The 21,960-nt window shown below is 37.7% G+C and overlaps 1 protein-coding gene across 1 annotated transcript in view; it reads right to left on the bottom strand.

Annotated features, from left to right (window-relative positions):
* The window catches only part of LOC145998602 (FAD-dependent oxidoreductase domain-containing protein 2-like), a 257,130-nt gene that overhangs the window by 97,528 nt on the left and 137,642 nt on the right, over positions 1–21,960 (bottom strand). Inside the window, exon 5 of the mRNA XM_083135051.1 lies at positions 9,301–9,437. Within this exon, the coding sequence (XP_082991177.1) occupies positions 9,301–9,437 (137 nt within the window). The remainder of the gene's footprint in view (positions 1–9,300; positions 9,438–21,960) is intronic.

Raw genomic sequence — 21,960 nt, 5'->3', positions numbered from 1 at the left:
AGGAATTTCCTTCTTCTTCGTCCACTCTTCTGTTTCTTCCGTTGACTTTTCTTTCCTGGAGATCTTCTTTCTTTCGCGCAGAGAAAAAGTGCGTCGCATCCTCATCAATGTATCCTTCCGCACTTGCCGCCGCACAGAAAATCTCCTTCCGCCGAATATTTCCTGCCATTTAAGACATTAAAGTTTCATCCACATCGCAGGTCATTACAGGTTTATAGTTTCCTAACACACACAAAGCGAGTGTAAAGAAATATGGGTGAGAGTTCAAGAATGGGTTCCTCTATATGTAGAAAAGCAAAGAGCTTACATCAACAGAGATTGAGAATAGTGTACATATTGGACTACGTTAACATCATACTGTGGTGTATGTGTTCTTTCAAGGCTCCCAGGTGTTAGTTTCCTGCCTAGGGGCAACTCAACATTACAAAAGGTGCTATTCGCCGACATATAGTGATATCGAGGGACAGGACAGGACAAATTTTCCTGGATAGACAAGTAAGAGAAAAGGATTGACTTGTAATCGCGCGCACGTGTAAACATTTGTCGAACACTTGGTGCATTAGGAAGGATAAAGCATTCCTATTCAACACAAACAGGTATGTGTATTTCCATAGATTAAGTAGAGTCCAATAAACCAGACAATACTGTCCAAGAGTTTCCTCTAGTGTTTTTTTTTTTTTTTTGGGCGGTGTTCATTGGGATAATCATTCATCTGAGTCTGTCGTAATTAACAGCGTACAATGCTTGCAAGTCTTATTACTCAGAAATTAGGTATTTCCGGACATATATTGGTAACCTTTTCTTCTCTACGTATGAGGAAGTCTTTCCTGAAGTTTTGTCCCACTTTTGTGTTACATCCTGTACTTGTGAATATATATATTTTTTAATTGCAAAAGACTACAATCAATAAAACCTGTTTAAAACATGTAGAACGAAATCACAATGGATACGAGGCTATGATACTGAAATGACAACTTAATTCATTTTCTGAAGAAAGAAATGGCTAAGAATTAGTTACACCTAATGGTAGAAAAATCAAGAATATCTGACATTCTCTAACAGTAATAAGATACATGAAGAATTTGTTCGGGGCATGGACACTCACTCAGTTAGTGAATAATTCTATTTTATATTGCTCGTACATTATTAGTTTTATTAGTTCTTACGACGCGATGGGTTCCGGATTCGAATCCCGGCCTGGGCATGTGTGTTCTTTGTCATCATATCATCATTCATCCTCATCGTCGTGATTAGTCAAAAGTGGCAGAAAAGCGACGCTAATCATCAAATCAGATCAAATCAAAATCATTGGTAGTTCGTTTGGATATAACGATATTCCTCACTTTTCATAATGTTTAGTCATTATTCCGTTAAAGGTCCGGTTCCTGCTATTCTATTTGTTTACCCCATGTTCTTGGGCTGCATGACTACTTGGTAAAATAATGCTTTTCCTATGAATCGTTAGAACCAGGTTGGATAAAAATATTTTTTCATTTAAATCGATTTATTAAATCTTTAAAAAAAACACGCTTAAAATTGCTTGTGTGGTTTTTGGCACCATATATATAGATACAATGCGTTCTCTTTAATTCGAACTTGGATAATTCGAACAAAAGCACATTCCCCTTGAAACCCCAATCTAAAACAATGTTAAAAATGACTACTTAATTCGAATTTTGAAGGTTAAATCTGGATAATTCGAAGTCAGGTTTCCAATAATTTAACACAAATCTTTCTAAGGAAGACCAAAGTGGTTGCTGCATAAGAAATTCCAACAGATGACTCATCCCCCATTTCTTCTTCAAAAGGTTGTTTTTATGGTTAACAGATGTACCGACGTCAGATGAGGGCAGCGGGAATACCCAGAGCAATTGTTTGTAGGAATGTGACCTTCACCGGTGTTCGGTAAAAATGGCAACGGAAAAAATGGCCAAAGTGAAAATGGCAAATGGAAAAATGGCGAAAGTAGAAATCACAAACACAAGGTAAAAGCAAATGATAAATAATTGATATAAATGATTCATATGTAAATTGTAAAGAAGAAAAATATTGATGCTGTGTTTCACAAAAATCAATATTTATTCACCTTTGATTTCGCCACTTTACAACTGTATTTAACCAGGACAATATTTATTCACCTTGGGTTTCGTCACCTTTTAATGTTAACAATATTTATTCACCTTCAATATCGTCGCTTTACATGCATTGCAACTTTAAGTTATGTGCTAGTCCTCGTAAGAAATTCTGCATTGTTCCTTTGTTATATACCACTGTCGGTATGAATTGCCCTAGTTTTCTTCTCTAGCAGTTGTCAAGTACTATATAGTATGGAATGTTCTCTTATACCGTCCAGAATTAAATCTAGTGTTGATTTCGAATATTCATATCATTAGGACACTTGTCTATCATTCATTACAGCATCCTAATCAGGTGGAGGATTATGGTCGTAAGAACACACATGATTTTGTTTCAATAAATTTATTTTTAGAATTCCTCGACACTTGAATTTGTTCCTCCACCTCATTACATTCTTAAGATCAGACAGTTCTGTACACGCGTAGATCCATACAAGCATCTCTGCAGCTTTCCGAGATTTAACAATTTTCATTTTGGAAAAAGTAAACAAGTTCCTTACTCTGAGAGAAATCAGTGACACAAATTAGTGCGAGGGGGTAGATAAGGGCTGGCTGCAAGTCCTGCTAGTAACAAACACTTGTGATGGGTCAGCAGGTGTGCGCGAAGCGTAAACGTGTTTTCAGTCAAGATGAAAACCCATGCTATGATGCACCCCTCCTTAAGTTTCATGAAACACACATGCTTCAAATTATTTACAAAGGTTACCTTTTATTAACATGTGATTCTATAGCGTCAGCAACATCTGCCAGAAGAAATAAACGGCATTATAATTATTTTTGGAAACCTCAAATAAAATGTATCAATTCAAAGAAAAATTAGTGATAATGACACCAAAATTATATTAACTTTCAATTTGAAACTGTGAAATGCAAGATATCATTTCTCAGTTCATGTAAAATCGTAATTTATTGTATTTACCATTTTTATTATTGCCATTTCTACCGTTGCCATTTTTTCCTTTTGCCATTTTTTGCGCTTGCCATTTTTACCTAAATCCCCTTCACCCTCTCAGAAACAAGTTGAGAGAGGAGCGGATAGCCGGACAGAAGGGGTCATTTGTCTGTGTGTTTTAGTGGAGTCACAATGTCGAAACGTGGTGCGTACAGTAGCTTAACATTAGATAAGAAAGTTGAAGTGCTTAGAGAGGTAGAAAGAGGAATTAAAAAGAATGAAAAACAATCTCGTGATGCGAATATTCCAATATGTGTACTGTTCCTGGATGGAGATATGGATAAAACATAGCAGTTGTAAGGTAAGGTGTACTGTTTGCGAATTAATGCAGTTTTATGTTTAATACAGTGTGTTATTTCTCTGTATTTTTTACATTATATTCTGGTTAATTCGAATTTTGGATAATTCGAATTTTTTTGTAGCCCCTTGGAGTTCGAATTAAAAAGAGTCCACTGTATATGTTTTTTTTTAATAGAAATACTTTTTCTAGTAAACGGCCTTGTAAAATATTTGAACAGTTTGATTAAACAAATAAAAAAATATGTAAATATACATTTTTCTGTTTCTGATATTGTACCTACTATGGAAATGTTTGTTGAGAGTGTTAGTAAAACTACAATAATTTCAGCAACTTTTGTTCCAGTGACAATAAAATATTCTGGATGTTCTCTAACATTATAACTTAATATACAGTATTATCTTAAATATTACTTAAATTTCTTTGTAGCTGAATTTTGAAGATTTTTTTAATGGTAGTGTGAAAATATCAGCTGCCATGTTCATTTACAGTTTAATGATAATGACACTATTTATGGATTAACATGATTAGTACCTTGTATAAATGAAGTCCACACAGCAGAACCTTTAGTTCCAGAACCTAACTTGACTGAAGTTAAAGATGCTATTAAAAGGCTAAAGCATAACAAAGCACCTGGCATTGATTTAATACCAGCTGAGTTAATTAAATATGGTGGAAATTCATTAATATGTGAAATTCATAAATTAATTTGTTTAATATGGAATAAAGCAGAAATCCCTCAACAGTGGAAATAATCCATAATTGTTCCTGTGTTTAAAAAAGGTGATAAAATGAACTGCAATAATTACGGTGGAATTTCTCTACTCTCAACAACATACAAAATATTGTCTAACATTCTTTTAACAAGACTAACACCATATGCTAATGAAATTATAGGTGATTATCAATGTGGATTTAAACGTAACAGATCAACTACAGATCAAATTTTTCACATCAGACAGACACTTGAAAAAAAGTGGGAATATAATCAAAATGTCCATCAGGTATTCATTGATTTCAAAAAAGCATATGACTCGGTCAAAAGAGATTAATTATATAATATATTAGTTGAGTTTGGAATACCTAAGAAGCTTGTTAGTGTGATAAAAATATGTACCAGTGAAACAGAAAGTAAAATTCGTGTGGGTATTAATATGTCTGACAAATTTACAATTCATGATGGGTTAAAACAAGGAGATGCATTATCTCCATTGCTCTTTAATTTTGCCTTAGAATATGCTGTTAGGAAGGTAAAAGAAACTAAAGAAGGACTAAAATTAAATGGTGTGACTCAGTTGTTAGCATATGCAGATGATGTAGACTTACTGGGGGATGATGTGAATACAATTAAGAATAATGCTAAAATATTTTTCAAAACTGCTAAAGAGATAGGTTAGGAAGTTAACAAGGAGAAAACTAAATATATGCTTACAGGCCGAAACCAAGTGTTAGGTAATAATCAAAATCTAATTATTGATAACAACTCGTTTGAACCAGTTTCCAAAATTCAAATACTTAGGAGTAATATTAACAAATGAAAATTATATTAAAGAGGAAATAAAAAGTAGGCTTAATTCAGGAAATGCATGTTACTTCTCTCTTCATAAACTTTTGTCTCCTCGTTTAATATCTAAGAAACTAAAAGTTAAAATATACAAAACAGTAATTTTGCCTGTAGTATTATATGGGTGTGAAACTTGGTCCCTTACATTGAAAGAGGAACATAAATTGAGAGTATTTGAAAATAAGATCCTTAGGAAAATCTTTGGACCTAAAAGGGATGAGGAGACAGGTGAGTGGAGAAGGTTACATAATTTAGAACTACATAATTTGTATTCATGTCCAGATATTATTAGAATAATTAAATCAAGAAGACTTAGGTGGGCAGGCCATGTGGCACGAATGGGAGAGGAAAGAGGAGTTTACATGATTCTTGTTGGGAAACCTGATGGTAAGAGACCTGTAGGAAGGCCAAGACGAAGATGGAGGGACAACGTTGAGATGGACCTAAGGGAAATCGGTAGGGATGGAAAAGAGTATATAGATCTTGCTCAAGATAGGGAAGGATGGAAGGCCTGTGTTGCTGCAGCCATAAACCTTCGGGTTTAAGAAGGCTAGAGAGTTAGTTAGTTAGTTAGTACTTTGTATATTTTTCTACACAAAATGTTTCCTATTTTTGCCCATAAAAAATATTGAATTTTAAATCAAGAGAAATTTGTGCTTACATTTTCTTTCATATGAGCTTCACACCATCAGTACATGCATTTCATTTCCTTTATTTTCCTTTCTCAGAGCATAATAAACACCATTAAATGATTACGAGATTAATGTACTTTCACCAAAATGATTCTATCTACAAAATCCTCATGTACGTAGCCTACATTATTCCATAAATTATTTATATAAATCTTGATTCAAATTAATCCGCCTTAATTAAAACTCACTTTTTCTCTCGACAATACGTTCGCTGGTGCATGAACTGCTGCAAACTAGGAAACCAATCTTCTAGGAACAACATTATAAAAAAAAGGTGTACACCACAAGAAACCCAAGCGAACGCATGATAATCTCAAGTTGCGCTGAACCAACTCCACCCACTCCTATCTCCGCGGGCCGCTTCTAATGTCATTTGCTGTCTAATTCCTAATCACGTTTTCCTTATCTCCCAACAAAGAACCACAGAGCATCGGATTAAAAAAACAACTAAGGGAGCGTGCGGCTTGGCCTGGACCACGCCACCTGCGTCGGATGAGATTTTCGTTTCTAACTAGAGGGCGCTTCCAGACTTCTCCCCTGATCGTCTCCTGAAAACGAGATGCGAGGAGAAAGTTGAGATGAAATTTCCCAGAGCTTTCCCTCCCGGCATAATCGATTTTACAGGAATACAGGTGTATTTGCAACGTTTCCGTATGTAGTTGCGATTGGAAATTTGTTTCCATGTTTCAAGGTTTAATTTGCCGTTTCAAAAAAATAGTATCATCATAATAGAAAGAATAGATCATAGAGATGTGTTATATACCGGGTGACCAGAATTAAAGTTACCCAACTCAGAGCCCTCTGTAGCCTGTTTGAGGCATCGTAGAACTCTGAAATTTGGTAAATCCACTATGCAGACCATGGGGAAGAGGATGGCGATAAAAAAAAGAATAGATCAATTTTCCGCCACCAGGTTGAAATGTGGCGCTATACTTCCATGAAGGGTTGTGCAAATAATCACGTTAAATGATTTAGCTGAGTTATTAATTAGAAAGACATTTGTTAGTGGCTGGAAGTTGTGAGAAAATAATCTCTCGTTTATTGCAAGATTGCAAGGTAAAGGCAAATCCATAACCAATTGAAGCAGTTTACGTCATTAATACAACCCATCATGGAAGTACAGCGCCACATTTCAACCTGGTGGCGGAAAATTGAACTACTTTCTTTATCGCCATCCTCTTCTCCATGGTCTGCATAGTGGATTCACCAAATTTCAGAGTTCTACGATGCCTCAAATAGACTACAGAGGGCTCTGAGTTGTGTAACATTAGTTCTGGTCACCCGGTATGTTTCAATCATGAAATGTTGTAATACTGGTATTGGATTTTATTATACGATAAATTTAAAATATTTTCTTTCATCTGGATATTAATGGAATAACAACCAGATGTCGGGCACACCTAGCACTGTCCTCTGGCACGACCAATGTTGCCAGTACGGTAGACGGACAATTGCGATGAACACAGTTAGAAGTAAAATGGCGGGTGGACAATTGCGATGACATTTAAAATCTTCTATCAAATTGAAGGGTGACTTAACACCCCGTACAATACCTCTTACAAGAGAATTATGTGAAATATTGATATTTTCGGCTGGGAATTTGGTTTAATCACGTTTTTGAATATGGGCTAGAGCCAACAGACCACCTTTTGAAGTTTCCCGTTTCCTCATATGTGCGAATACACTTCCAAACTCTCGTCGATTTCAATGTCACGCTTCTCCCTCTTCTGATCTTCTAGATTAAGTTCCATCCGCATGTACATGATGTTGGTGTCTTCTGCTTGGCTCTTGAGGCAGGCCAGAACGTCATGAGAGAGTTTTTGGATGCGGTCTTCCAAGGCACCTATTTATTTTCATGTTCCAACCTTCTACTTCTACAGTATTATTATTTCTGTGGCGCCTTTCGCTAGGTTAGGTTAGGTTAGGTTCGGTTAGGTCCTGATCGTCGCAATGATCCTACCATTGTAAAATGACCTTCACCGTCAAAATCATGGCAATTGTCCGTGATTTTGGCTTCATCGCAATTGTCCTAGATTCAAAATTGTCCTCGTAATTAAAAAAAAACATGAATATGCCAAAATTAACCCCATCGTCTGTAATGCATAAAATTAGTAAAAATTTACCTTTTTATCATTTCGATAAATACCCATAGAGACCACCAATACACGTCGAAAATTATGAAACAGACTCCGTAGCAGTCTTTTACATGTTCGTTTTTACTTCGTACAAAATTTTTTTACACTTTAGTAACTTTTACCCCATACTGGTCGTTTATGTAGAGAGTGTTAAAAAATATCGACATGACAAAGGCAATATCCAGTGTAAGATTCATGTCTTTATTGCTTCTTGTACAAAAGTTATGTACGTTCCAAGTCTCTGTTGCGTAAACTTTTGGGCACCCTGTATAATCATATTAAGTAGGTATTCGGCGGATATGTAGTTATCTTATGTTTTAACTTAGTCAAATAATTCACAAATCCTGTGAACATGATAATGTATTGAACTTGCTTCTCGCACAAATTTTAACAGAAATTATTTCAATGTTACATAAACTATAGTCCGATTGACTTACTAGCGACCATCGACGCAAATGCGCATGCGCTGAATGGACGGGTCCAGTGGCAAAATAGGGGTGGAATCTGTGGTAATCATTTTTCGCGTGGAGTCGACGCGAAAGGGGAGGCAGGTGGTAACATGGACAACATAACACTGTAGTTTCAGTATTTCGTTTGTACGCGTTCAATTGTTTTATTTATTATCACTCACTTTGTTGAGTTTGTGATGGCTTTTATCATATCCTTATCTTCGCGATTAGCTAAAAGTGGCAGAAAAGAGATGGAAAACAAACCAAATTCAATCAATCAATAACGGGCAATTGAGATGTTGCATGTTGCTTATCATGGCGGTTTTACTTTATTTGAAGTTTCAGCTTTGCAGCCGGGTTTCAATGTTGATGTTATACTTGGCGGTTCTTGTTTTCATTGTTCTCTTGGTGACGCCGTGCAACTGTCGCAGGCGAGGCGTGATGAGATGGTGGTTAGCAGTGAAGAGCCGTCGCTCTCATTCATGACGGTCACCCATCCGAGTGTTGACCCAGCGTGACGCTGCTTGACATTTTAGATCGCAAGATGGCGGTTGGTCCCAACGGTCACCCATTCGATTTTTGTCCCGGCGTGACGCTGCTTGAGATTGAATATCTCCGAATAAGTCCAGTTTTTCACTGTAGACGGGGTATCTTGTGGGTTCTCTTGGCCGTGTCCCAGCAGTTGTATTGTCGGGTTGTGGTGGTGCTGCTGCTGTGCAGATCTAGGGAAGGCAAACAGTTTAAGTACACTCCACATACAAGCAGACCAATTGGGAACGAGCCTACAATTCGAAATGAAATCGGAACCATTGTGTGTAGCAACTGGAAAAACCTGGATTGCATGTACTAAACATTTGCGGGAATACATATAGAACATGCTTTCCCTCTTTACATATTTTCTGGAGACGTTTCTATGCGTGATTTATCATCGGACGCGCTAATCCGTACTGCACTTGGAGTTTCAAGTGGATTCTGAACCACCATATTAGTGCTGTTATCGGGAATCGAACCTGTAAACCTGCAAGAACTGCTTTTCGATAACTCCGCTTCCAAAACATAAATGAATCATGCTTACCTCTTCCAAGGATGAGGACCTTCTTCCCTCGAAAGTCGTCAGGATCCACCGATACGCTCTCGTAGGTGTCGACGTGCTCTGCGCCGTGGAACTTTGGTCTGTTTGGTTTCCACATCCCGCTGGCCACGATGACACGCCTGCAAGTAAAGGAAAAGCATGTAAGTTCTCTCACCACGAATTCAACCTTACATTCTGTAGTACTTGGTGGAAATAACACATTGGACTCAATAGTTTTAAAAACAACACATTTTGGACAAGCCCAGTATTTGCAAGCCAAATAAATATATTCTAGTTGCGCACCTACCAAATAAAGAAGCCGTTAGGGCGTCTGGCTACCATACGAGCGACCCGGGTTCGATCCCTGCCCGGGGAGAACCGAGACTTTTTCAACCTGATCAAGTGCCCACCCAGCGCCATATAAAGTGGGTACCTGGAGGAAACTCTGGGGGGTACAGGCGGCCAGGGGAGTGGTGCTGATCACATCACCCCCAGCTCGGCCAAGATCAAGAAAGTGTGGGGCCCTAACCCCACCCCCCTATACGCGTTCATGGTGTATACTTTACTTTTTACCTACCAAATAAGAGATTTGTAACCATTTTAAGAAACAATAACTTTAAATAAATTACTTGTCTGTGTTCCTTGCAATTCGGCAACGCAGGGGAAGATTGCTTACAATGCAAACGGTTGAGTAGATTTGAAAACTTTACGGCAGCGCCAGAGGGGTTTCTTCTCTAGGTAGAACAGTACTTCTGTAATGGCCAAAACTCGTAGGTAATCTAGTAGATACAGGGTGGTTACTCACCGGGAATTCCGGGAATTATTCGTGAATTATTGGCTCCGGGAATTATGCGTGAATTGTACGTGAATTGTTCTCCGTAGACGTGAAAAATTGCAACCGTCATTAATGTAAAATCCCATTGACTTTGTACATATTTATAAATTCCATGAGGCAATTTTTTCACAGTTTAGCGTTTATTTTTATGGAGTAAGGACAAGTAAATAAAGCTGCGTGGGAAATAAAACTTATTTTCTCTCAATCATTTACTTTGATAGTGAACTTTGCAGAACAATCTATCTGACAGACGTAAAATTATTGCAAGATGATATATCAAGAAGTTGATTAGGTAAATTTGAGTTTGATATTCTGATACAAGTAACAATTTTTCGTAGATTAATATCCCATATCATTTGTGATTTGTGTTTGAAGTTGTATTTCGAGTCTGAGTATGTGAAATGGTATAAATAAAATATGTGTATGTATGTGTGTGTGTGTGTGTGTGTGTGTGTGTGTGTGTGTGTGTGTGTGTGTGTGTGTGTGTGTGTGTGTGTGTATATATATATCGATTTACTCCCTCCCACCACCCACCCACACAAATATATTAACAATATAAGAGGTCTGTGTGGTTCCAATTTATTTATCGGAACTTTTATTTCAATTCAATTAAACAGTGTATGTGTGTGTGTGTGTGTATGTATATATATATACACACATACACATACATATACACACACACACACACACACACCCACACACCCATACACTGTTTAATTGAATTGAAATAAAAGTTCCGATAAATAAATTGGAACCACACAGACCTCTTATATTGTTAATATATTTGTGTGGGTGGGTGGTGGGAGGGAGTAATACATAAGGTTGAGACAGAGAAAGCATGTGCTTGTACCCTTGAATTTTCGGAAAGTTTGCCTTGATAACCGGGAATTATACTTGAATTTTATCAAGGTCCTTGAGTGGCTACCCTGAGATAGTCTGCTTTGTAAATTCATCATATCGTTGTGGAGTATCAGGTTGAATATTGTATAAGTTTCATTGCTATCCCCGCAAAGTCTAATGTAGATTATATTTCAATAACAAGAAGTAGTCTGGATAATTAGAATCGCTTCTGTTGAGAATTATATAGCCTCTCGTCGTTTGATTTACGAGGCAAAGGAATTGAATAAATTTTATTAGTGGGTTGTTCTTGGATACATAACCGAGTTTGTTTCTGGTTATTTGCTCGAGAACACGATCTAACAAATTACCTTGTAATTGCACTGCTTCTGACACTATGGAGCAAAGCTATTTGGATTACGGTTGTTTTGTTTAGCGTATGATGTAGCTAATGGCAATTGTTCTTTTATATCTTGGTTCAAGTGGCCTTAATGATTTACGGTTGTAGTTTTCCCCTTATAACTTAGTGCATAGACAAAGACATATTGGTTTGTAATAATAATAAATGATTGTTCACCAAAACTAAATTTATTGCAGCAATTCTGACCAAATCGGACTCATTTGTTTAGTCACCAGATAATTTAGTCAATCCTATACGCCAAACTTAAAACATTGTCGACAAACTTCAGTCATCTCTAATTTAATTTGGTTGGTTTTTACGATCATCATAGCTGTCTTATAACGTGTAAACGTTATGTACTTGCTGTGCTTGAAACTCTTTTGTGTTTGGCTGCAACGAAGTTATACAGGGTGTATCATAAGTAATAGCGCAAACTGACACAGTTGAAAGTACACGATAATAGAAGCAAGAAAAGTTTCGGTAAACATGGATCTGCAAACTAGCCATTTTCGAGATAATTGCGAATGTGTGGTTACAATCCGCCACTGACGTCATTGTTTGTAAACATCGTCCTAATTGGTAAAATGTTAATAATACAGTAAGAAAAGTCATTGGAGATCTCATTGCTTTTATTGAACATTCTACTTACTTTAACAAGGAATACAGTACTACGTTAGTATGTTACATGTTACAATTACTGTACACTCGTACCTGTTAAAAGAGGTGTACAAAGTGTCGTCCTTGCATCTGGATGCAATACTGTACGCGATTCCGCATTGAGTTTCGAATTTTTTTTGAACACCCCCGGTTCATTTCGGAATTGTACAATGTACAATTCTTTGTACTGATTATATCCATCCTGTTTCATTACAACGCCACCTCTCGGAATGTTCTGTTTTGTAAACAAAGAGCAAACCTGAGAACTCGCAAGGAGTAAAGCACTCGGTGTTTACAAAATGCAATCAGTGACGGCTTCTAACCACACATTCGCATACATTATTAGCATTTTACCAACTAGGATCGCGTTTACAAACAATGAAGTCGGTGGCTCGAAAACGGCTCGTTTGCAGACCCATGTTTACTGAGACTTTTCTTGCTTCTGTTATCGTGTATTTTCAACTGTGTGAGTTTGCGCTATTACTTATGATACACCCTGTATATGTGTTATTTACTAACTTTTTCTGCGCTTTTACTTTTTCTTCATTTTGTTTACGGTTATTAAAATCTCAACCAAATTTTTCTTACTAATTCAAACAAATCCGTTATTTTTATATACTTAGGACGTGTTCTTTGAAAATAAGTTGTTGTTTGTTACGTATATTTAGTACACCCAACGGCAAATATAATAGTAGGCAAATTGTCCATCGATATTTTTGTTGTTTTTATTATACATTGGAACTCGGTTGATGCGAATCAAATGTTGTCCTGTGCTAATTGACGTTTTAATTCCAATTGTTAATCACCAAATTGTGGCTAGCAGTCTGAATGAAAATGGCAATGGGCAATTTGCCTACCATTAACTTTTTCCGTTGGGTGCAGACGATGCATAAAACAATATTAACTTGGGCCTTCGTTTAGGACACGATGCAATAATGCACAAAATACACTTGCTTATTGAATTACTCTATATCTTAATTTTCGATAGTAGCCAAGAGAGCAAAATTACGTCATCAATTGACGCGCTATCTGATTGCTTATCTCGAACTACATACAGACCACAACATTTGTCCATCAGGAGGAAGGAAAACTCAGCTGCGTCGTTTGAATAACTCCCACACAACAACTGTTTCCAAGAGCTCTGTGAATTCAATTCAACCATCTACGCAACGGCACCAGTCATAAACTCATTGTATGCGCAGACATACATTTCACGGAAACACAGTCGCTGGAAATCAAATGGCAAATTTTTAACATTCCTCGTCAATATAATCGACAAACCCCTTTGCCACTCAACTAGATAATCATCTCTGCTATACATTAGAGTGTTCTCTTCCCGATACAATCGGTTATCAGTGTAATATACTGCGAAGTTGATCTGCCAATACAGAGTTCTTTAATTCATATCTCTGTGCTAATATTTGTGGAACGAATGGGAGAGGAAAGAAGAATTTACAGGATTCTTGTCGGGAACTCGATGGTAAGAGACCAGTAGAAAGGCCAAGATGAAGAGATAACGTTGAGATGGACATGAAGGAAATTGGTAAAGATGGAAGAGATTGAATTGATCTTGCCCAGGATAGAGGTGGAAGGCTTGTGTTGCTGCCAGCTCCCTGTATTATGAAGACGGACACAGTGGAATCTAAGATGTGAACACTGTTTATGCATAAATCTCAATAACAAGAATATGACAGCAGATTTAAAAGAAGTTTCAACTATAGCGTGTTGTTGAGGAGGGGCGGTAGGCAAAGAAGGGACAAGTTATCAATGCATTGCACACCCTAAATGCCATCGAATTAGCGATTTTAAGCTGATATGTTCATACAGTGCGTTCGAAAAGTAACTATACACCTGTCACGCGACAAACACACAATGAACAACAAAGAACCAGACACACATTGTCTCAAAGCATCAGCCTGACTGGCTCACGGAAGCAAACTGCACACAACGCAGGATTACCAACCTTTGCAGAAAACAGCGCACGGAATGCAATTCCTCAACATATAACCGTGTAAGATCTTTGGCAGCAATACTATACTAACATAGTACCGTATGATCTACCGCTAATAATTAATTTACAAACTCAAGAAATCAGGTTGCCAACTCATAAGAAATCAGGTTGCCAACTCATAAGAAATCAGGTTGCCAACTCATAAGAAATCAGGTTGCCAACTCATAGGAAATCAGGTTGCCAACTCATATGAAATCAGGTTGCCAACTCATAGGAAATCAGGTTGCCAGCTCATAGGAAATCAGGTTGCCAGCTCATAGGAAATCAGGTTACCAACTCATAAGAAATCAGGTGGTTAACTCATAAGAAATCATGTTGCCAACTCATGGGAAATCAGGTTGCCAACTCATAAGAAATCAGGTAGCCAAATTCAGAATCACCATTATCATCTCACTGATATGAATAAATTTATTTACAATTTCTGATCGATTTTTTCTCCTGTATTTTATTCTCTAGACTTCAGGCTTCGCAGATAGCCTAGCTAGCCTAGAATATACGCTCCTGGATTACACGTAGGTAATGCACTGCAATTTGTCACAAATAAAGCCGTAAAAAATGTTCCTACTACACCAGGACAGTCAGTGTGTACCAAATCCGAGTTCCGCAGTGCGCATGCGTCCAACTTGCATCCTTCGAAGAGGACTAGTCTCTCTCTCTCTCTCTCTCTCTCTCTCTGAGCTTCACCAAACTAATTGGATCCTTTGACAGCCTATTAGTCCCTTCCGAACTCGACATCTCAAAATACGTCACCCATTCTGTTCTCCGTGGCTGAATCCCTTGCCTCCTCAGGATCACAGGCGTTTGCGACCTACGAGTGGATCCATTCAACTTATTCTCCAAGAACCAACCGCAAGGTTCTATCACTGAGGACACTGACAAGCAATACTCCAGAAGTACTATGTTCCTATGGTCATGTTCGCCAGCTATCAATATCTCGAAGTACGCCTCTCTAGACCATGGTAGGTAATTTTTTTCTCTGCTAATTGCACCGATCCAACACATTAATGGTTTTTTGTGTGTGATGTGATCAGCATCACGCTCCGGCCACCTTTACTCCCCTCAGGTTGCCCCCCAAGTACCCGTTTATTAAACGGTGGTTGAACCCCCGGAGTCTCTTTATACCCGTGAAATTCTTAACTTCGACCAGGAATTAGGAATCTGCATGTGATTGTAGATCCCCTTCCATATACTCTATTGAAAGGTCTTGACGTGCAGATTCCGAATCTGCAATTGCTTCCACTCTAGGTCAATTAGGGACAGAGATACGTCCCTTTGAATTTTTTGGGGGTTTTATAACATTTTCACTTTTTCCTTTTTTTTTTTTTTTCTTCCCGAAAATTTAAAATCGCCATATCTCCGTTCCTAATTGAGCTAGGAGGATGGTTTATAGCTCGTTGTACTCGGAATGAAGTCCTCTTTCCGATTGTACAATGCAAAATGGGGGTTCCATTTAAAATTTCACAGTTGCTCCCCGCCAACCCCCAAGGGGCGGGGGTGGGGAATCAAGTGTGATATCATTGAATAGCTTTCTTTCATTTAGTCAACACGTATTTTTTCGTTTTCCGATTCAATGTGTGCTTCTCACGATATGTGACCGTTCCGGGACTTTTGGACCACCCGGTATATTTTTGAATAGTCGATGTGACTTGATAGGTGGGCTGTAGGAATGCGACGCGGTAGAACCGGATACGCTTCCCGCATAAACAAGTCTAGGATTCGCCCAGACTCTCATCATTAATTATCTGTAATAACCCTGTGTTTGTGATTTTCTTAATTTTGGGTCGCTTCTCTGCCGCTTTTGACGTAACACGACGATTAGGGTGAATGCTGATGGAACGAAATTGAAGGAGGAGTGTTTATGATTTGATTTTTGTATATTTAGTGCCGATTTTCTGCTGCATTAGACTAATCGCGACGATGAAAATGAGTGATGCTATTATGTAATTGATGAAGGACATACCCAAAGAACACCGTGAGGTTTACGGCATTTAAGGTGTGCAAAGCATTGGTAACTTGTCACTCTTTTTGGCCCGCCGACCCTCCTCAACAACACACGATATTTGAAACTTCTTTTAAATCTGCTGTCGTTTCAAACGATATGGGCATCAGAGGCTTCTCGTGAACGCATGCGCAGCATGCACCGCATGCGTTCACGAGGCGCCTCTGGTGGGCATTCTTATTATTGATATCAATACATTCGCCAACTGTATAATCCAGCGCTACTGGTCACGCATAACGGTAGAGAAGGGGAGGAAGAAAGTGGGCGGAGCGAAGGCAAACTGACACGGAATGTATGATTCTATCGTGCAGGCTCATCTTGGGTTAAGAATCAACACGTGTCGACCATTTCGCTGGAACACATCTTACAAATGGTCTCTCGACAAATTAGACATCCTACAAGAGCTCTTGGACATTATCTTCGCCGAGGTATATTAACACCCCATCACGTGACGCTACTTTTTCTTCCACGTCCGACTTTCTATTTCAATTGGTTTCCTGGAGGCAATCAACCTTCCGGGACATCCTTTATTCCTGACAGGAGCCTGCTCATTTTTCCAAGTCAGGGGCAGGCAGCGACAGCGAATTAATTTGTCGCACACGTGCCTCGGATGGCAACACTGTCGTCGTGATGAATGACGCCGTCAAGAGAGTCCAAGAGAGAGACTAGCTGCAATTCGATCCGGATGGTCGTCACGAATGAGAAGCAGTTGAAGGAAATAAGGGGGAATAGACAAGAAATTAAGAGAAACGCCTTCAAAGCAGGGGTGAACCGAGAATAGGCACGAAGAGGGTGAGCACCCTCCCCTCCCTTAGTCCAAAACTAACAATTAACAGCAGTAGATGGCGGTCGTTTCCTTTGCCGTTTACAAAGATTTTCGTCCACTCTTTGACGTATGATTTTCATAGGGAGAAATTTAAAAGTTATTTATTAATACAGTATATTATGAAGTAATAATGTTTTTTCAAATAATGTCATTACATACTGATAGCTAGAGCATTTAATGGGGTAACAGTATTGTATAGTGAAAACACATTTCTTCAAATTTACAGAAGAAACTACTTACGGAACTGAGTTTCTGTACACTTTTGGAAGCTCGTGGAAGTGTTTTCTCCCTTCGTTCAATATATTCGGCCGCTAAATCATGTATTTTTCGACATTAATGTATCTCCGATGCACGATAGCTCTTGCCACCATTACCGTCGACTACGTGAATCAAATGTTCCGTGCGTTCGATTATGTAACCCCCTGTTAGTGTAGCAACCACGCGATAGTTTTACAAGATGACGTGTGAAGGTTGCATTGTGAAATATTTTTTTTCCAATTTAATTTTCTGTTTACCTAACCTAACTGAACCTAACCTAACCTTCCGGAATGGTTTGTGGATCAATTTTCGCTTAAAAACCTTCTGTGAATAGTTTGTGCGGCATTTTTCGGTTAATAAGTTTGGAAACACTGCATATCAGCTGACGATAGACAACGTGAGTCAAGATTTGTCCGCCATATTGTGTGTAACGAAAGCGAATTAGCAACGAACAATAAATACTTGTAATGTGAAAGATTACGCCTTTTTTCAGTGCAAAAAGCAAAATCCCATGTGCAAAAATGTTCCGCTATGGATAACAGGTAAGTACAAATGTAAATAATTAGGGAATAAACGAGTGAAATGTATTTTCACTATTCCATACTGTTACCTTTAATGGCCTAAAAAGTGCCAAATAGAAACTTATTTATTTATAACCTAAAACCTCGTTAATTCGGACCGATAAGTCGGACTTTGCTTAATACGGACAGGCAAAAGGGGAAAAAAAAAGCAGAATGCAAGGTTTTAAATGTAGCTAATCAACAAGAGAACTTCCCAAAGAAAAGGCAGTCAACCACTGATGAAATTCTGTTTCCCACAGACTTTGTACAGAAGGTCGTTCGGGTCTCTGAGGACAATGTTGGAAGGGTGATAAGTTCATGAAAACCCATGTCGCCACCAACGATCACGCTCAATTGGAAAACCAGCATTCCACGCTATAGCCCGACAACGTAATTTCCATTGCAACAGACTTTTCCGAAGAGTTATCATGTCTAACATTTCCCACTCCTCCTGACAGGCTTTCCAGAGGGCATTGAGAGTGCGTGGACGTCTCTTTCCTAAGGCCCGTTTTAGGAGTCCAAATGCACATAAGTCCATGGGTGACCCATCTGGCGCCTTGACCGGAATGTCGCTGTAAGAACAGACGAGTCGAACGGGAGGTATGGCTGGATGCTTTATCTTGGTGCACCCAGACCTGGTTTTTAGCCCCCCCTACAGTGCCGGGATATCTATGTTATAAATGGGTGTTAAAACCTCATCCTGATAGTACGTGGAGTTCATCTTCACATTATTAGCTACACGGCGAATTGCTAGCTTGCCATTATAGCAGTATCCAAAGATGATCATGAAACCCCGTGGAAAACTTTCCTGGCATTCTCGATACAATGTTTGATAATTGTTTTGTCGCGAGGGCGGTAGTAAATCGCGCGGGGTTTGTGACAGTCACTAAGGTAGACATATGCTTCGTCTAATGTCACCACATTTTTCCATCTCTTCCCTGCAAGATAGGTCTCGTAGAGCTTTCTTGCGTTCGTGCGACGTTCCGCAATGTGACGAGGCAACAGCTTGTGAACTCGCCGCTTATGCCGCATTTCTAGTTGCAGGTCCTTCTTGATTCATATTTTTGCTACTAGGCGGCTTCACTCCGTGTAGCGTGAAGCCTTGGCCCTCTCCTAGGGACGGCGCAGGTTTCACATTTTATAAACTTCTTGTAACCTAATAACTTTCGCTGCCTTTTGCATTTGTAAATAATTTCTTCCACAAGTTGCATAACTTTCGCATGAATTAAACAGTACAACCACAGGTAAGTTAATAAATTAACTTATCTGTGGTACAACCCACATACTTTGCTAAAGTCTTCCAAAAACATTGAAATAGATGTGTATGCTTCATGTATGTATGTAGTATGTAGTATCGGTGATGTGTATGTATGTGTCTTGCGTTGTAGTTGTGCTGTCTAGTATGTTTGTGTAGTAGTTGTGCTGTCTAGTATGTTTGTGTAGTAGTTGTGCTGTCTAATTTGTTTGTGTTGGTCTTTTGTAGTAGTTGTGGTGTGTAGTTTGTTTATGTTTATATTGTGTAGTAGTTGTGGTGTGTTTGTGTTTATATTGTGTTATAGTTGTGATGTGTTTGTGTGTCTTGTGTAGTAGTTGTGCTGTCTAATGTGTTTGTGTTCGTCTTGTGTAGTAATTGTGCTATCTAATGTGTTTGTGTTTGTCTTGTGTAGTAGTTCCTCCATTCATATTGGGGGTTAGGCGTAGAGCTGACAACTCTGCACTGTAAAACAAATGTCAAGAAACAGCAATATGAGGCCATGGATGTTCCCAAGGTAAAATATTCCGGAGGTAAAATAGTCCCCCGTTCGGATCTCCGGGTGGGGACTACTTTGGGAGGTCCCTGGACTAAGGATAAGATCTACATTAGGAATAAGGATATTAAATTAGGCACCTGGAATGTTCTGAGCCTTTACCGGCCTGGGGCATTTCAGTGTACAGTTAATGAGATAGGGAAGTATAAATTAGATGTAGTAGCTGTCCAGGAAGTTAGGTGGCCAGGAGAAGGGAATTGTAAAACTAAAAATTATACTTTTTTCTATGGTGGTACTGAAAATCATAATTTTGGAACAGGCTTTTTCATAAATAATAGAATTATATCGGCTCTTAAAACAGTAGAATTTATTAATGATAGGATATCATATGCAGTTTTACAGGGTAGGTGGTGTAAAATTATTTTAATAAACATACATGCACCAACGGAAGATAAAGATGATAATACTAAAGATGATTTTTATACAGAGTTAGAACAGGTCTTTGATAAATTTTCTCAGTATGATATGAAAATTCTGTTAGGTGACTGTAATGCACAGATTGGCAAAGAAGAGACATTTAAACCCACGATTGGTAAAGAAAGTCTTCATGAATTAAGTAATGATAATGGTATAAGATTGATTACTTTTGCAACCTCAAAGAATTTAATTGTGAAAAGTACCACTTTTAAACATAAAGATATCCATAAATATACCTGGTCTTCTTTAGATGGTAAAACTCATAATCAGATAGATCATATTCTCATTGATAAGAGAAGGCATACTAGTATAATTGACGTTCGTACACATAGAGGTGCTGACTGTGCCAGTGACCATTATTTAGTAATTGCTAAATTAAGAGAAAGACTCTCAGTGATGAATCATAAGCAACAAAATCTAAAAGTTATAAAATTTGATACAGGAAAATTTACTGATGAAAGAATTAAGAAAGATTACGAAATTAAACTGTCAAATAGATTTGATGTTTTGCAGGATTTAAATGATGATGAAAATATAAATGAAACAGACGTAAATAAGAATTGGGAGCCATACGTAATGCAATAGAATCAGCAGCTAAAGAAAGTATAGGATACCATAAACCGAGAAAAAGTAAGCCATGGTTTGATAATGAATGTCATAATCTAATAGAAATAAGAAATCAGGCTAGACTTAGTGGTTAAATAACTCTGATGATACAAATCTAAACAATTATAATAGAATAAATCGAGAAGTTAACCACACGTTTAGAAGTAAAAAAAGAGATTACTTGAAAAGCAAAATTAACGAAATTGAAACAAACAGCAAAAACAAAAATATCAGAGATTTATATAAAGGTGTAAATGAATTTAGAAAGGGGTGGCAACCTAAAGTAAACTTGATAAAAGATAAAGACGGTGATTTTCTAGCTGACCCAAGCGATATTCTAAATAGATGGAAGAACTACTTTAATGACCTTTTAAATGTCCATGTAGGAGATAAATCAGAAGTAAATGAAGTCCACACAGCAGAACCTTTAGTTCCAGAACCTAACTTGACTGAAGTTAAAGATGCTATTAAAAGGCTAAAGAATAACAAAGCACCTGGCGTTGATTTAATACCAGCTGAGTTAATTAAATATGGTGGAAATTCATTAATATGTGAAATTCATAAATTAATTTGTTTAATATGGAATAAAGAAGAAATCCCTCAACAGTGGAAAGAATCCATAATTGTTCCTGTGTTTAAAAAAGGTGATAAAATGAACTGCAATAATTACCGTGGAATTTCTCTACTCTCAACAACATACAAAATATTATCTAACATTCTTTTGACAAGACTAACCCCATATGCTAATGAAATTATAGGTGATTATCAATGTGGATTTAAACGTAACAGATCAACTACAGATCAAATTTTTCACATCATACAGACACTTGAAAAAAAGTGGGAATATAATCAAAATGTCCATCAGCTATTCATTGATTTCAAAAAAGCGTATGATTCGGTCAAAAGAGATAAATTATATAATATATTAGTAGAGTTTGGAATACCTAAGAAGCTTGTTAGTATGATAAAAATATGTACCAGTGAAACAGAAAGTAAAATTCGTGTGGGTATTAATATGTCTGACAAATTTACAATTCATGATGGGTTAAAACAAGGAGATGCATTATCTCCATTGCTCTTTAATTTTGCCTTAGAATATGCTGTAAGGAAGGTAAAATAAACTAAAGAAGGACTAAAATTAAATCGTGTGACTCAGTTGTAAGCATATGCAGATGATGTAGACTTACTGGGGGATGATGTGAATACAATTAAGAATAATGCTAAAATATTTTTCAAAGCTGCTAAAGAGATAGGTTTGGAAGTTAACAAAGAGAAAACTTGCTTATATATATATAAAATATATGCTTACAGGCCGAAACCAAGTGTTAGGTAATAATCAAAATCTAATTATTGATAACAACTCGTTTGAACCAGTTTCCAAATTCAAATACTTAGGAGTAATATTAACAAATGAAAATTATATTAAAGAGGAAATAAAAAGTAGGCTTA

Source organism: Lepisma saccharinum, chromosome 14, assembly GCF_977018435.1.
Source record: "Lepisma saccharinum chromosome 14, izLepSacc3.1, whole genome shotgun sequence".
NCBI lineage: Eukaryota > Metazoa > Arthropoda > Insecta > Zygentoma > Lepismatidae > Lepisma > Lepisma saccharinum.
Note: the sequence above shows the minus strand (reverse complement) of the source record. Positions and strands in the feature narration are given on the sequence as shown.